The sequence below is a fragment of the Lynx canadensis genome, chromosome B4 (genome assembly GCF_007474595.2).
Source record: "Lynx canadensis isolate LIC74 chromosome B4, mLynCan4.pri.v2, whole genome shotgun sequence".
Lineage (NCBI taxonomy): Eukaryota > Metazoa > Chordata > Mammalia > Carnivora > Felidae > Lynx > Lynx canadensis.
Window position 1 is genome coordinate 18,537,923 of NC_044309.1, and position 14,508 is coordinate 18,552,430.

The window sequence follows — 14,508 nt, forward strand, 5'->3', positions numbered from 1 at the left end:
GCCAAGGAGAGAGAGGCCTGAGAGAAAATGAAACCTGCTGACATGTTGATCTTGGACTTCTCATTTCCAGAACTGTGAGGAAATCAATTTATGTTGTTTGAGCCACCCAGTCTGTAGCAATTTTGTTTTGGCTGCCTGGGAAACTAATATACTAGCCATGAACACTTTAGAAGTGAAATTAAGAAAACAATGTCATTCATAATAGCAAAAATAATGAAACACTTAGGAATAAATATAGCAAGTAAGTGCAAGGTCAAATACACTGAAACTTCAGAACAATTTTGAAAGAGGGGAAAAACATCCCATGTAAATGGATTACAAGATTTGATATTGTCAAAATGGCAGTTGTCTCCAAATTAATTTACAGATTAAATGTAATCCCTACTAGAATTCCAACTACCATTTTTGCACAGTAACCAAAACAGTTTGGTACTGGCACTAGGCTAGGCATACAGATTAATGGGATAGAATTGAGAGTCAAGATACAAACTCCACGTATTTATGGCCAACTGATTTTCAACAATGATGCCAAGTTCATTCAATGAGAAAACAATACCCTTGTCAACAAATAGCTGAGGCAATTATTTACCCATATTCAAAAGAATAATTTTAGCCCCCTTCCTTACACTGTATACAAATATTTAATCAGGATGGATCAAAGACCTTAATGTAAGAGCTGGAGCAAATTGTAATAATATTACAAATTGTACTATACAATAGTCCCTATAAATTGCAATAATAGTACATGGATGTTCATAGCATCATTCATAACATCCATAAAGTGGGAACAGATCAAATATTCATCAACTGATGTATATAAAAAAGTCATAGATACCTTCAATGGAATATTATTTGGCATTAAAAAGGAAGAGAGCACTGATACATGTTACAACATGAATGAACCTTGAAACCATGCTAAGTGAGGGAAGTGAGACACAAAAGGCCACATATTGTAGATTCCATTTAAGTGAAATGTTTAGAATAGGAAAATCCATCGAGTCAGAGAGTAGGTTAGTGGTTGCCAAGCATTGTGGAGGAAATGAGAACAGGGAGTGACTGCTAATGGGTATGATTTTTTTTTTTGGGCGGGGGGGGGGTGAGGAAAATGTTCTGGAATTAGATGGTTGCTTTGATTTCGTAATGTGATTATACTAAAAACCTCTGTAACTTTAAAGGGGTTAATCTTTTTTTTTTTTTTTTTTTTTTTTGAGAATGAGAGAGAGAGAGAGAGAGAGAGTGCAAGCAGGGGAGAGGCAGAAGGAGAGAGAGAATCTCAAGCAGGCTCCATGCTTAGCGCTGAGCCCTATGCAAGGCTTGATCTCAGGACTGTGAGACCATGCACTGAGGTGAAATCAAGAGTCAGATGTAACTGACTGGGCTACCCAGTCACCCCTAAAAGGATTAATCTTAAATTATGTGAATTACATATCAATAAAAATTCATATAGTAAAAATGAAAATAAAAAGAGATAATTTATAGGACAGGAAGACAAGATGAATGCAAGATAAGTAAAGGAAATGCAGAACAAAGCATCAGGACTGAAGATCAGAGGTCGGTCCTGGCAATGTGTGGTGTTGAGCATTCCAGCAGCAGACACAACAGCCTTGTCATCTGTGCTGGAGCAATATAGCCTCCACCAGGGGCTCCACAGAAGCACAACTGCTGGTGGGGCTGACCCTTGGGAGACAGATTTCCTGTACTTCAGACACTTTGATCAGTTCAGAAAACTCTGGATAGTATATACGGCTAACAACGACGTCCATAGCAGTCAACATTTTCAGAACTTTTCCACATGCTTCATTATTACACATTGTGCAAAATATTCTTTAACATGTTCATTTCATTTGTTAATTCACTAAGTGCTTGCTGAACACTTGCCCATTTTTCCTTTTTTGAAAAATGCAGGATTTTAACTTATCCTTGAGTGCAGTTGAGGAATGAATAAGGTATATGTTTCTATTACACATTATTGCTATTTAAAAAGAAATGTAAGATGATGCTCCTACTTTTTAATACTTATTTTTAATAATCCCATTTTAGTAGTTCCTTTTCTACTACTACAAATTGCATATTTTTGTATTTTGCTATTTACTGATTAAGAACACTTTGGCTTATTTACTTTAGAAGGAAGACAGTATAAACATGAATGAAATTTTAATGCAGTATGTTGTTTCATTATGAATGAGCAAAATGTAATTATGATGTTAATTTCATCTAAATAGTAAATGTAGTATTGATATGAGGAGAAAGGGCATTAAGTATTCTTTCATGTTAAATGTTTCTATAAAAAAAGTGATACTAGCTGTTAGGTGATTTTTTTAATGCTCATTTGATCCAGAAACACTCTATTCACAAAATTTTTACTTAAAACTACAAAAGAGAAAAAAGCTGAAATATCCATCAACAGTATAATGTAATTCTGGTTGATTCTGAGAGCAGAAGTCAGCCAAGATGAACAAATGAGTCTTGTAATTTTGTATCAGAGATCAAAAAAAATAGCCCTATCAAATGAGGAGGGAGAGGAAATGCCATAGACCTAGGGGAAAAGGTTATAATATTAGCTTAGGACTCAGTAAAAGCAATCCACTGATAGCAATTTCCCTTTATCTGACTGACTTGTAGAAAATTTTAACAGATCTTATTAAAATGGACAAAAACTATTTCCTGAAATAACAATAAAAAATATATTGTAATAAATGGTAGGTACTCTACAGCCTAAGCTGCATCTTGTTTTTTTTCCAAGGAAGCATGATATTTTCTTGAGTATCTCATTAGCCAAGTTTCAATTTAGGACAGGTCCTTGGAAACATAGCAAGATTAGAGTTGGAGGTAGGATGAGATGGGTAATTGTAATCGCCTTTATACAGATAGTACTGCCCTTGGAATGTGAAAAAATCTTCCTGAATGTTGGTATAAATGAAGGGTTGCAAACAGATTCGAAAACTATACAGACATTAGCTTGGGTCTGCTTAAAGTTCTATGTTGCTGACAATGATTCTGATATATGATCTTAAGATTTTAAAGAAGAGTGTTCTATGAATTCCAGATCTTTGTCATGGACAAAGAACTCAAGTATTACTCCTTTAAGATTCCTGATTCATTTGTTCCTTGAGAGGTTAGCTAACATTAAGCTAGTGAGTAAAAAAAACAGCAATTCAGTTCTTGTATCTATAGTAAATAGAAATGAGCCTCACTCATTAGAACTCCTCTTTCAAGTCAGGTGGAAAAGGAACCTTTCTTCACAAAGACACCTTAATTTGTCTCCATGAAGTTGAAATAGACAATAATACTGTGGTGAAACGTATACTGCAAACTGAAATCATTTAGGCCACAAAATCCGCTGCTTTTAATTAGCCAGGATTGTATGAGGACAGTCAACTTTTTCCATTTAACTCTGAATGACTGTCCTACAGTTTATTTATTTTTGCTTGTTATAATGTAAAGGTTATATATATATATATATATATATATATACACACACACATATATATACACACACATATATATGTATATATATATTATTATCAGTTGGTTATATATATAGAGATATTATCAGTTGACATCTAAAGAAGAACATCTAATCCTACATTTGTTACAATAATATTTTTTCTTAATTCAGGGCATTAAAATATCATGCATCGTTGAGCTTTGCTTACCTATATCTTCTCCCATACCTAAGTATTTTCTGTATGGGTGGCTCTTTATAATAAAATCATATGAGTAAAATGAAACAATTAAACAGCACCAATGATAGACAAACGCATAAAAAACTTTGCAGACTCACTCTGAATTACCACTTGGCTTCCTTTCAGTTTTTGGCATCAAACTTCCATTTAAGGTATACAGCTTTAATCAGGAGGAGAAAGCATTGATGACAACAAAGAACAAGAAAATAAACACTCCTAATTTGCATATATAATAATAAAGAATAAAAGGAACAAAATGATACTAGGGAGAGATAGGACTTTGTTCTCAAAAAAAAAAAAGGAGGCACCCCCCCCCTTTTTTTTAATCAACTGTGGAAATAGAGGGAAATATCCCAGACTAAAAAGAAATCATGCTTTCCTGAGATGGCTCCTGGTAGGTTTCTTATAATTTTGCACGTAATGGGAATTGGAGTTGTGCAGAACATTTTAGGAAGCTTTCCACATGGATTTATGAAGTAATGAGCTCACTAGGGATGCAGATAAAAAACTCAACATCAATTAAATAAGAACCAAATTTTGATTAGAAAATTGTTTTCCAACTTGATGTTAAACAGATAAGTATCTCAGGTACTCAAATTTTGTTGTAATGTTACATAGAACTTACAAACTCTCAGTTAAGCAGAAATCAAAGAACCAGATTTCTTTTTTTTTTTTTTCCAACGTTTTTATTTATTTTTGGGACAGAGAGAGACAGAGCATGAACGGGGGAGGGGCAGAGAGAGAGGGAGACACAGAATCGGAAACAGGCTCCAGGCTCTGAGCCATCAGCCCAGAGCCTGACGCGGGGCTCGAACTCCCGGACCGCGAGATCGTGACCTGGCTGAAGTCGGACGCTTAACCGACTGCGTCACCCAGGCGCCCCAAGAACCAGGTTTCTTAAGTACGGTGAGGAAATCAAGTTGTGAGAAAGCTCAGGAGAGAGCAAGGGTCTTGGCATAATAAAGTGTGTATGCACAACATGTTTATGTGTGTGTGTGTGTGTGTGTACATATATATTTCTGATATAAATAGCAAACTGAATATTGGATTATGAAAAACATGTTACACCTCCTGTTTCCCTTCTCACTAGCTAAGTAGCCATCGGAGAGCCATTCTTTTTGTATCAAATTAGGAGAGTAGTTTAACTATCCAGACCCACTTCCAGTGGGTTTTGTGACAAAATTAAGGCGTGTCAGTCTTAGAAATGAAATTGCCAGTTATTTAACCAGCAAAGACAAGTTTATTTAGGAATAGTAGAGGAACTGTGGTTTGGGACATGCTTGCTATGACAAACCATAGGCAAGTCCGAAGAACAAAGGAGAAGGGCTTGCCTTTGGAGAGGACAAGAGGGATTTGGTAGTTTTGAAGGAAGGGTTATTGGAGGAGAGGAAGAGTTCAGGGTTGCAGCTCCTCATTGGCTGAGTGGTGGTGGTTTTTCTTCTAGGTTATTTCTGGGCAAGGAGAAAATCTTCCTTATCCTCCTAGGGTAAGTAAAGTAAGCTTCTAACTGTTGGGGTATGTGAAGTAGGCTGCAAAAGTGATATGTGGTGAGAATCCTTGCCTTCATCGCCTCTGACTCCGTTTTGAATTAGGTTGCTTTTGTTCATTTTCACAGGTGCTCATTAATAGCATCCATAAACTTTTCAGAGCATGGAATAGGGTGGGCAAGAATAGACTGAAAGACTTTTGAATTTAAGAACACTGATGCAAGCTCTCCACTGATTCAGGACTTCCTCCCTCTCCTGTCTCTCTTAAGAGACATAAAGTCATGTACTTTGCACAGGCACTGTTTTCAATTCTTTAAGTTTATAGTAATAACTCATTGAGTTCAATACGACCTTATAAGGGCATTACCACAATTCTCCCCATTTGATGGATGAGGAACTGAGGCACTATGAGAGCAATTGCGAAGAGGCTGGGCCATTTAGTGGGAGGAGGTGTTATTCCAATCCAGGCAATCTGGTTCAAGAATCTGTATTTTTAACCAAAATGCTTTTCCACTTTTCTTTGTATTTGTCCCTTTAAAATGAGGTTAAGCGAAGTAAGATGTAAATTAGCGAGAGGGCTGGGAAGGGTTAAGGCTGAAGCACATCCTGGAGCTGAAAAAACAAAAACCAAACTAGCGAGCGAATGCCTGTTAAAAGCCCCCGTAGGAAATTCAATGGGCCTCCTGTTTCTTTAAACTCTCGCTTTCCCTCCGGCGGACACTTTACAAAGCAGCAGCGGCAGCGGGACCACGATGTCGCGCGCTACCTTCCTCCTCCGGTCTCGCGGGTCTGGGGTCCGAAGGGGTTTTTCGGGGTCAGTAGCAGAACTCACTCGGGTTTGCTTTCTTCACACCCCAACTGCTACAAACGTCCTACCGGGAATGGCGAACTGTAATTAACCCTTTAGCGCCCAGGGAGACCCCGCCAGCGTCTGGTGTCTGCTGGGTACCGTGCGGGGGGCTAAGACCCTCCGCAGCCCCGCGCGAAGGAGGCCTGGAGGCCAGGTGGGCGAAGGCGCCGCTGGTGTGGCTGCAAAGGGCAAGAGCCGAGTGCAGGATGGCGCCCCGGCGGCGCGGAGGTGCAGCGGGGCGCTGGGCTCCTAGCTCGCTCGCCTTTCTCGCCTTCTCTCCCGACTCTCCGGGCAGTAGGCTGCTGGGGGCGCGCAGGGCTGGAGTTGCCCTCTCACTCCCCCTTGCTTTTCTCCTCCGGCTTAATCTCTCGGCGACTTTACTGCCAGCCCCGAGGAAAGTGCAGCCATTGGACAGGTCGGTGCTAGCTGCTGGTTTCGGGGAGGAAGGTGGGAGAAGCCTGAAGGAGCGGGGGGGGGGGGGGGGGGGGGGGGGGGAGGGAGGAGGGAGGAGGGTGCAGCGGCAGATCTGGCAAATTGCAAGCTGCCTTCCCTCCCCAAAGTGTGGAGCAGAAGCGCGGGGGAGCTCGGCGGCGGCGGCGGCGCCTCCTCCGCCACCAAACTCCCGGGGCTCGGCGGGGCTTGTGGCCACCTCCTCCTTAGCCAGGAGGAACCCTTTCCCGATAGGTTTTGGCCTGACTCCCCCGCCCCCCATTTCTTTCTTCTTCCTCTTCCTCCCCCTCCCCTTCTTTTTTTTTTTTCTTTTTTTTTTCTTTTTTTTCTCTCTCTCTTTTTTTTTTTTTTTTTTTTTTTTTTCTGGCTTCGGACCTTAGACTGCTGCAGCCTGAGCCTTCACTGGGCTCAGCTCTTTAGAGCTGCCCATCCCTCTGGCTGCGAGAAAGGACGCGCGCCCTGCGTAGGGCGAAGAAAAGAAGAAAAACTTGTCGGAGGGGTTTCGCCAGCCCACATTAACCCCGTTCCCGCAAACCCAAACCTCCCGCCAGGGCCATCCCAACACTGGGGAAAGTTCCTTGTGAGCCGACAGCCCTCTTGGATTTGGAGGAGGCAGCCGCGCTGGCTGTGGAATTAGATCTATTTTGAACCCAGTGGAGCATATCGCGGGGGCTCGGAAGTCACTGTCTGCGGGCACCCGGGTGGCGCTGCCTGTGCGGAACCGAGAGTTTGCGAGCCCCGGCTGCAAGTGGCCTTTCCTCCCCGCCGTTGGTGTCCTGTGTCTGGGGTGAGGGCTGCGAGTGTTGTGGCAAGTTGCGAAGAGAGACCCGGAGGTCCGGAGAGGACTGCACTCCCCCTCGCTCTCCCTTCCTCTTCCCAGCTCCCGAGTGTGAAATCCCATCGAAATTTACAAAGGCCTCCAGGTTCAGCCAGACCGGTCCGCAGCGCTTGGCCCCAGCGTCCCCATCGTCCCGATTCCCACTCGGAGCCTCCAAGCACCCGGCGCCTGGGAAGGACTGGCGGGGAGGGGGAGGGAGGTCTCGGCGGCGGCATGGCGAGGTTCCCGAGGGCAGACCTGGCCGCTGCAGGAGTTGTGTTACTTTGCCACTTTTTAATGGACCGTTTTCAGTTCACTGAAGGGGAGCCTGGAAACCAAATCAATGGTAAGATGCACTTTAGCTTGTTGATTTTTTTGCGCAACTGAAGATTTCGCTGGCACTCCCCCCTCCATTCTCAACCCACCCCCACCTCATCTGTCTGCCCTTGGGAAAGTTATTGCAATTGCTTTTGGGTAAACTTGGGCTTTCCGAATGGGGAGGAGGGGGTTGGTTAGAGAAGGGGACTGGAGGTTTTCTTGAGGATTTCGGGCTTCCTTCACCTGAGCGACAGGGGGTGGTACTGCCTCCCCAAGTCGCCCAGAGAGGGCTCTGGTGTGTAAGAGCAAACCTTCTGTAGATACCTTTCCCAGAACTGGCATCTCTGGGAAGTCTCCTCTCTGGCTCCTCCTGCTTCTCTGCTGCCGCGATAAACTAAGCGAGTGCGTGATGGGGGCCGTGGGTGGGGGACGTAGTGGCAGCTGGGGATTGCAGGGTTCCCCCCAGCTGTAGAAAATTTCCTGTGGCCGCACCTTTCTACCCCACGCGATCCCCACCTTAGTTCCCTTTCGCAGTCTGGGGTTGAACGGGCTCTGGAAGCGGGGCGGGGTAGGTGCGGCGCGGCGCCGAGGAGGGGAGGAGGTGGCAGAAATGGGGTGGGCGCGCCTCTGGAGACCAATGCCTGCCCCCATTGTCCTCCACCGGCCGCCTTCGCAGACAGGCCTGAACGCGTCCGGGGTTCGTCCAAGTGCCCTGACATTGCCCCCGCGCGGCGACCCGGCCTTCGCATCTACCCTGTGGTGGCTCCGGGTCGTTGCCAGCCAGGTTCGCGTCCAGCCGGGAGCCGCGCCCCCGGGGCCAGCGCGGAGCCGGCGTAGCAACACCCCGCCCGCGACCCGCTGGCTCTCGCAGGCTGGGAGCTAAGCCGGGGTTTCAGGTGCCTCCCGCGACCCTGCCCTCTGAGAACTGGGTGCCTGCTCACCCTTTCTGCCCCTCAGGAAGAAGGTGAAGAAGCAGGCAGAGAGAACCTTGGCAGAAATTTGTGAACTCAGGTTAGACTTGGGAGAGGAGGTGAAATGAACAAAATACACTTGGAGAAAAAAAGAAAACACAAACTTTCTGATGAGCCTAATCAAGATTTTGTTTTGTTTTAATTCTGAAGTCTGGGGTAGTGGTGGTGGTGGTGGTAAGTGATTCCTCAGAAAGTATACATGTGTCGGCAAATGTCAAGCATGAAAGTCGCAGATGGAAGCTTACCGAGGTCACCTGGGGATTCCAAGTGAGGTGAATCTTGGAGAAAGTCCTTGAATGAAATTCACCAATCTGAGACCTAGAAATCAGCTAAAAACACTGTCTCTGCCCCTGGTGTAAATTCTTATAGAGAACGCACAGATTCTGACTCTGCGCTCCAATTTATGATTGGAGGGGTGTGTGGAATGGGAGGAGGGGGCAACATGATGACAACGCTTTTAAAACTGTGAAACACTTTAAAACCCCAATTTTCTTGATGTTGATTTGTCTTGGTCACATATAGTTTTGTTCTGCATAGATGGACATAGCTTGTTCTTTACTAGGTACGTCAGTAGATTATCTTGTTTGTCTGATACATTTCATTGGTTGAAAAAAAAAACACTAAGACTTTTACCCTATGATATTGATATGGTATGGCCACATTCATGAAATAAGTAAATGCTTAAAGAAAACAATTCATCCCAAAGGAGGTTAGAGAGACGTGTATGCCAAAATGGATTCCAAAGTTGTTTATTTGAAATTTCTGTAAATAATGCATTTACAGAAGGAAAAAAAAGATCAGCAGATGTTTATTTTTTCTGAACTTCTTTCATTAATGGTATGTTACTGAGAAAAGAATATGTATACATTTCTAAGTTATCAAATTGAGGATGAGTGAACATTCACTCTGCAATTGGCCAGATAATTAAAAGCTGTGGAGATTATAAAACACCTAAATTGCCCAACATAAATGTACAGGTATTATAAACTAATTATAAACTAGTACCTGTGGTGGAAAATTACTCTAGAAACCCATATTTTTATAGGATTGAGTAAAAAATGAATTGTTTTAAATTTCTTGGTAAGTGTTTTGGAGATTTATTGCAAACTGAAGTAGCTTCTTTACTGGATATCAGTCTACATACAGTTTTTGAGTAATCTTGGAGTTAAAGGGTTATATTTTCTTTCCTATAAATACAATATAGCAATGAAATAGAAGAAAAAATAATTTCCTTTGTAAACATGCTAAAATATCACTATGGGAAAAATTTTAAAGAGCCCAACAGTCTTGAAATTTGCCATGTAGCAATCAGGATTTTTATCACAGACATTTTGGCACAGGAGAAAAAAATCTGATTTCATAACAGGGACATTTAATTATGTATTGCTTTAGAAAATGCTGCAGTTGATTTTACTGCCACCAGAGGGCAGAGGAACTGCTAATTTCTCCTATTCCCATTCTTTCCCAAATCTCTCAGATTAATGATCTTCAATACTTTGTTTTTCCTATGTGCAGTATGTTTTGGACATTTCAGCTTACCACACGTAAATGAGTGGCAATTTATAATAATTAGTGTTTATTTCCCATGTTCATTGAAATTAACTTTTCATTCAACATTTATATAGCACCTTCTACGTGTAAAGATCTATACTTAAAACAAATTTTTTTAATGTTTATTTACTTTTGAGAGACAGAGAGAGACAGAGCACGAGTAGGGGAGGGGTAGAGAGAGAGGGAGACACAGAATCTGAAGCAGGCTCCACGCTCTGAGCTGTCAGCACAGAGCCCAGTGCTGAGCTCAAACCCACCAATGGCGAGATCATAACCTGAGCCGAGGTCAGACACAACCAACTGAGCCACCCAGGCGCCCCATAAAGATCTATACTTTGAATACATTCTTGTGGTGCATTTGTACAGTGGAAAAATTCAAATACCTTCTTTTGTATCAATGCTGGAGGTTTTTAGCAAATTGTGGAATTCTCAACAACATAGCTTTCAAATCTCTCTTACAGTGAAAAGCTCATTATGTAATGAATTTATCTTTAGGATTGAATGTAATCTACACATAGATGAAAAGTATATGCCATACTCAATAGTTTTTATCAACACCAATATTTAGAGAAAAATAAACTTAGAATAATTCTAAATTCTAGAAATCGGAAATCTTCTTTGTATTGTTATACATTTGTTCCTATATCCTATAGTGAAAAACAGTTTATTAACCGTGTCAAAGGAGAAAGATGTGTTAATGTCTGGAAGATTTCTAAAATGTAAATAGGGAAAAAAGGCCTAAAATTATGGAGTTATTTTGGCCTGGTTATTACTCTTAAAGGTGACTTAATGCAACAGGGAAGTTCAATACCACTATATACAGAGCAAAAATAGTTTAGGACTCCAGGGAACTTTTGCTATTTAAACTTTCTAATATTGCTATGTACTGGAGGGAAATAGTTTATTTTTAGCAGGTCATTTACATTTATTTTAGTTGTTTCTCTAGTGGGATATTTTTCTATTATTTTGTGCTTTCGTTGGAGTTAAAAGACTTAGTTTGAAATGTTACTAACTTGTGGAGTTTGGTATGAGAGTATCTCTGTTGAGACATACTGTCATTAGTATAAATTTTCTGTTTGCATATATACTGGAAGAGAAAATTATAACAGAAGGTTAATCAAGTGAATATCCTCTATAAAGTAGACCTGGGTCAGATTAATGAACAAATGGTAGGTTGACTTTTATTTTATTTTATTTTATTTTATTTTATTTTATTTTGGGAGGGGGAGGGGTAGAGAGAATGGGAGAGAGAGAATCCCAAGCAGGCTCCTCACTATTAGGGCAGAGACTGATGCAGGGCTCAAACTCACAAAGTGCAAGATCATGACTTGAGCCAAAATCAAGAGTTGACACTTAACTGACTGAGCCACCCAAGAGCTCTAGGTTGATTTTTAATAAATCAGTGACTCGTGTTTCCATACAAAATTTTTTAAAACACAAAATGTGAGAGTTTTTTTTTTTTTCTTTTAGAGAACAGATACAAATTGAAGCCTAAGGATGGATAAGATTTTTAGTTCATGGATGTCTGCACAGAGATTTGAAATTACTATAAGTAGGACAGTTTATGCATTTGTTAAGTTTGATCTTCAGAAACAGATTTTTATCAAGTAGAAAGTACTTGAGTAAAACTTAGTAACCGAAGATACTAATTTGCTCCAAACAGGCTTCTTCTCTGCCTGCTGAGAAGTAGACAACGTGGATTCTTTTCAGTTACTTTTGTCCCTGTTTTTTTGCTTCCTAAAAGATATTTCCTGTTGTAGAAGCGGAATATTTATGAAGATTAGTGAGTTGATCAGCAGCTGTGATCATGAGATCTGAAGTCTTGAGCGGTTTCCTACCGCATTAAATACTGTCTCTTCACCATGGCCTCCAAGATCATTATCATGTGGCCTGGACCTACTGTTTCAGCTCTCCCTTCCCATCCCGTTTCTGAACACTCTCACCAGTTGAGGCTCCTTGATCTCCCCTGAGTAGGTGCTGTGTTACTTACTACCTCTTTTCCTTTCCTCCTTCACCTTCTTCCCTCATGCGTCTCCATTGGTCCATCTGCTTTTTCTTATAGGCTTTTATCTCAAGTGACACAGTTCACAAAAGGATGTGCCATCTCAGAACCCTCGGGAACTTCTGTACCTTTTTAAAGGCACTCGTTTGTTTGAATCTGCTTGATATTGGAAGAGTTGTTTCCCTCCATTCCATTTCTGTATCTCTTTCATATACTTTCTTACACCATAGATCGTGTTCTGTAGGGTCATGGTCCGTTCACTTCTGAATCCCCCAAGGCATCTCCCACACAGGCATGCAATAAATAGCTGTTGAACTGACCGGACTGAATGGAATGGTAGTTCAAACTGGACTGTTGGTTTGAATGTCACCTTGGGAGACTTCTGAAAAGTACTTGTTTACCCTGTTTATGACTTTTTCCACCAATAAGTTGGAAATGAATATACAGACAGGTTTTGCAGAACTGATCGTTTAAAACAAGAGAGTAGGATCCAGGGGTCTGCTGAACTGTCATAATGCTTGTGGTAGATAATATTTACCTTAAACCTTCTATTAAGGTTTTTTACCTCACTAAGGTTTTTTTTACTTTTAAAAAGTTCATTCTGTCATTCAATTATACTTCTGGTTTCTGAATGAATTTTTACTCATGTTCTTAACCTAACACCTTTAAATACAATACGTGCGTTTGTGTATATGTGTGCACATATGTGTGCATATATATATGAAAATGTATATGCCTATATGTACATATAGACATATAATGGTGATGTATTTTCGGCAGAGATGAACACTATTAAATAATTTAACAGTTTTAGTTCGTTGTGAAATTACTCTTGAATTGTGCTCAGGCCTCATGCCATTAACCTACACTGAAGGAGGCCTTTGAAAAAAACAAAGTAAAAATAAATTAATTAAAAAACTAAAAATAAATAAATAAGAAAATAAATAAATAAAGTGATCTTATAAAACGTGTTATGGTGGTGGTTTTGGGGGTGTTGGTGGCACCATGCAGTGCATTTTGCAGTGTCTGCTCTCCCAGTAGGTGAGGGCAGTGAGAGAGAGAGAGAGAGAGAGAGGGAGAGAGAAAAGGAGAGAAATCTTGTATCTTAATAACAGACATAGTTGTTCTTCCGAATTAGGTTGTTTCTATTTTCTGGACATGATGCATAGTGACCAGATGCATTACCTTTTAAAATCTGGTTTCCTGAAAGCTCAGAGCACAATTTGTAGCTTCCCTCCAACAAGTATATATACTTTCTGGACTTCAATTTTTGTGGACTACTTTACCATCTTGTCTTTCATACTCCTTTTTAAAAAATAATATTTATTTATTTATTTATTTATTTATTTATTTATTTAGAGGGAAAGAGAGAGAGAGAGAGAGCGTGCGAGCCCATGTGGGGGGGGGGGGGCAGAGAGAGGGAGAGAGACAGAGAGAGAGAGAGAGAGAGAGAGAGGCTCAGCCCTGTCAGCACAGAGCCCAACATGGGGCTCAAACTGTGAGATCATGACCTGAGCCGAAATCAAGAGTCAGATGCTTAACTGACTGTGCCACCCAGGCGACCGGTTCTCTTTCCTACCCTTCTTTATTTTTGTCCAACTTTACTCACTTAAAATCTTGTCTTGTCTTTGTTTCAGAGATGGGAAATAAGTAAAGAAAAAGTAATCACCGCACTATGTAAAGCTGTATATTACTAAGTCGCTTTTCAGCTTTCTTTTAATCTGACTAATTCCAGGCCTCTGCCTTTATCCCGAGCACATTTTCTCAAAGCTTTAATTATCTCTTTACAGTACTGCACTCTGGGAAGTCTTTCTTCTTCACTAGGGCTCGCACGGGATGTCTTCCCTCACCATCCTCCAGACAATGATTCTGTTCAACTGAGGAAGTTCCTGAAGAATGACAGACTAAGTAGTGATGCTTTTATTAAGCCGGTTTCTCCCCCTCTTTCTTGTGTCACGTATTGCCTGGTCAAATTAGCACAGTAACATCTGAGGAAAGAACAGAACATAAAATATTCTACATTATGTGGTACCCGGACTTTGAACTCATTTTGTATTTGTTCTTTGGCAGGTTCTTATTTGCCCCTGTGAATTAAACAGGTGGTGAGATACAGCGTGATGGTACAGATTTGGGTATTTAAATAGAATCTGAGCTCTCCTCAGGGACCTGTTTGGAATTAGTATAGCCTGTTAAAGACTGCAGATCTGAATATGCAGTTGGACTGTGTGGCCTTCTTTGAAATCTAGATTTGTAATCCCTTCCTCCCGAGGTCATCCAAACAGATGCGAGCACGGGTAGCTCTCCTCTTCTAAATTAAAATCGGGCGATAGTCACTGCCTCTGCTTCAGACGTTAGAGTAGAGAACGGCCTGTGGCT

General features: G+C 41.4%; 1 protein-coding gene across 4 annotated transcripts in view; it reads left to right on the top strand.

Annotated features, from left to right (window-relative positions):
* The first annotated feature begins 6,339 nt into the window (after positions 1-6,339).
* Positions 6,340-14,508, top strand: part of PLXDC2 (plexin domain containing 2) — a 455,171-nt gene continuing 447,002 nt past the window's right edge. Inside the window, exons 1-2 of one of the 4 annotated variants that reach the window (XM_030321035.1) lie at positions 6,340-6,438; positions 6,854-7,636. In XM_030321035.1, coding sequence (XP_030176895.1) covers positions 7,525-7,636 — 112 coding nt within the window. In that variant the 5' untranslated portion in view covers positions 6,340-6,438; positions 6,854-7,524. Of the gene's footprint in view, positions 6,439-6,531; positions 7,637-14,508 lie in introns of those variants that run through there. The other 3 variants (XM_032593836.1, XM_030321036.1, XM_030321037.1) reach the window with 3 other exon arrangements.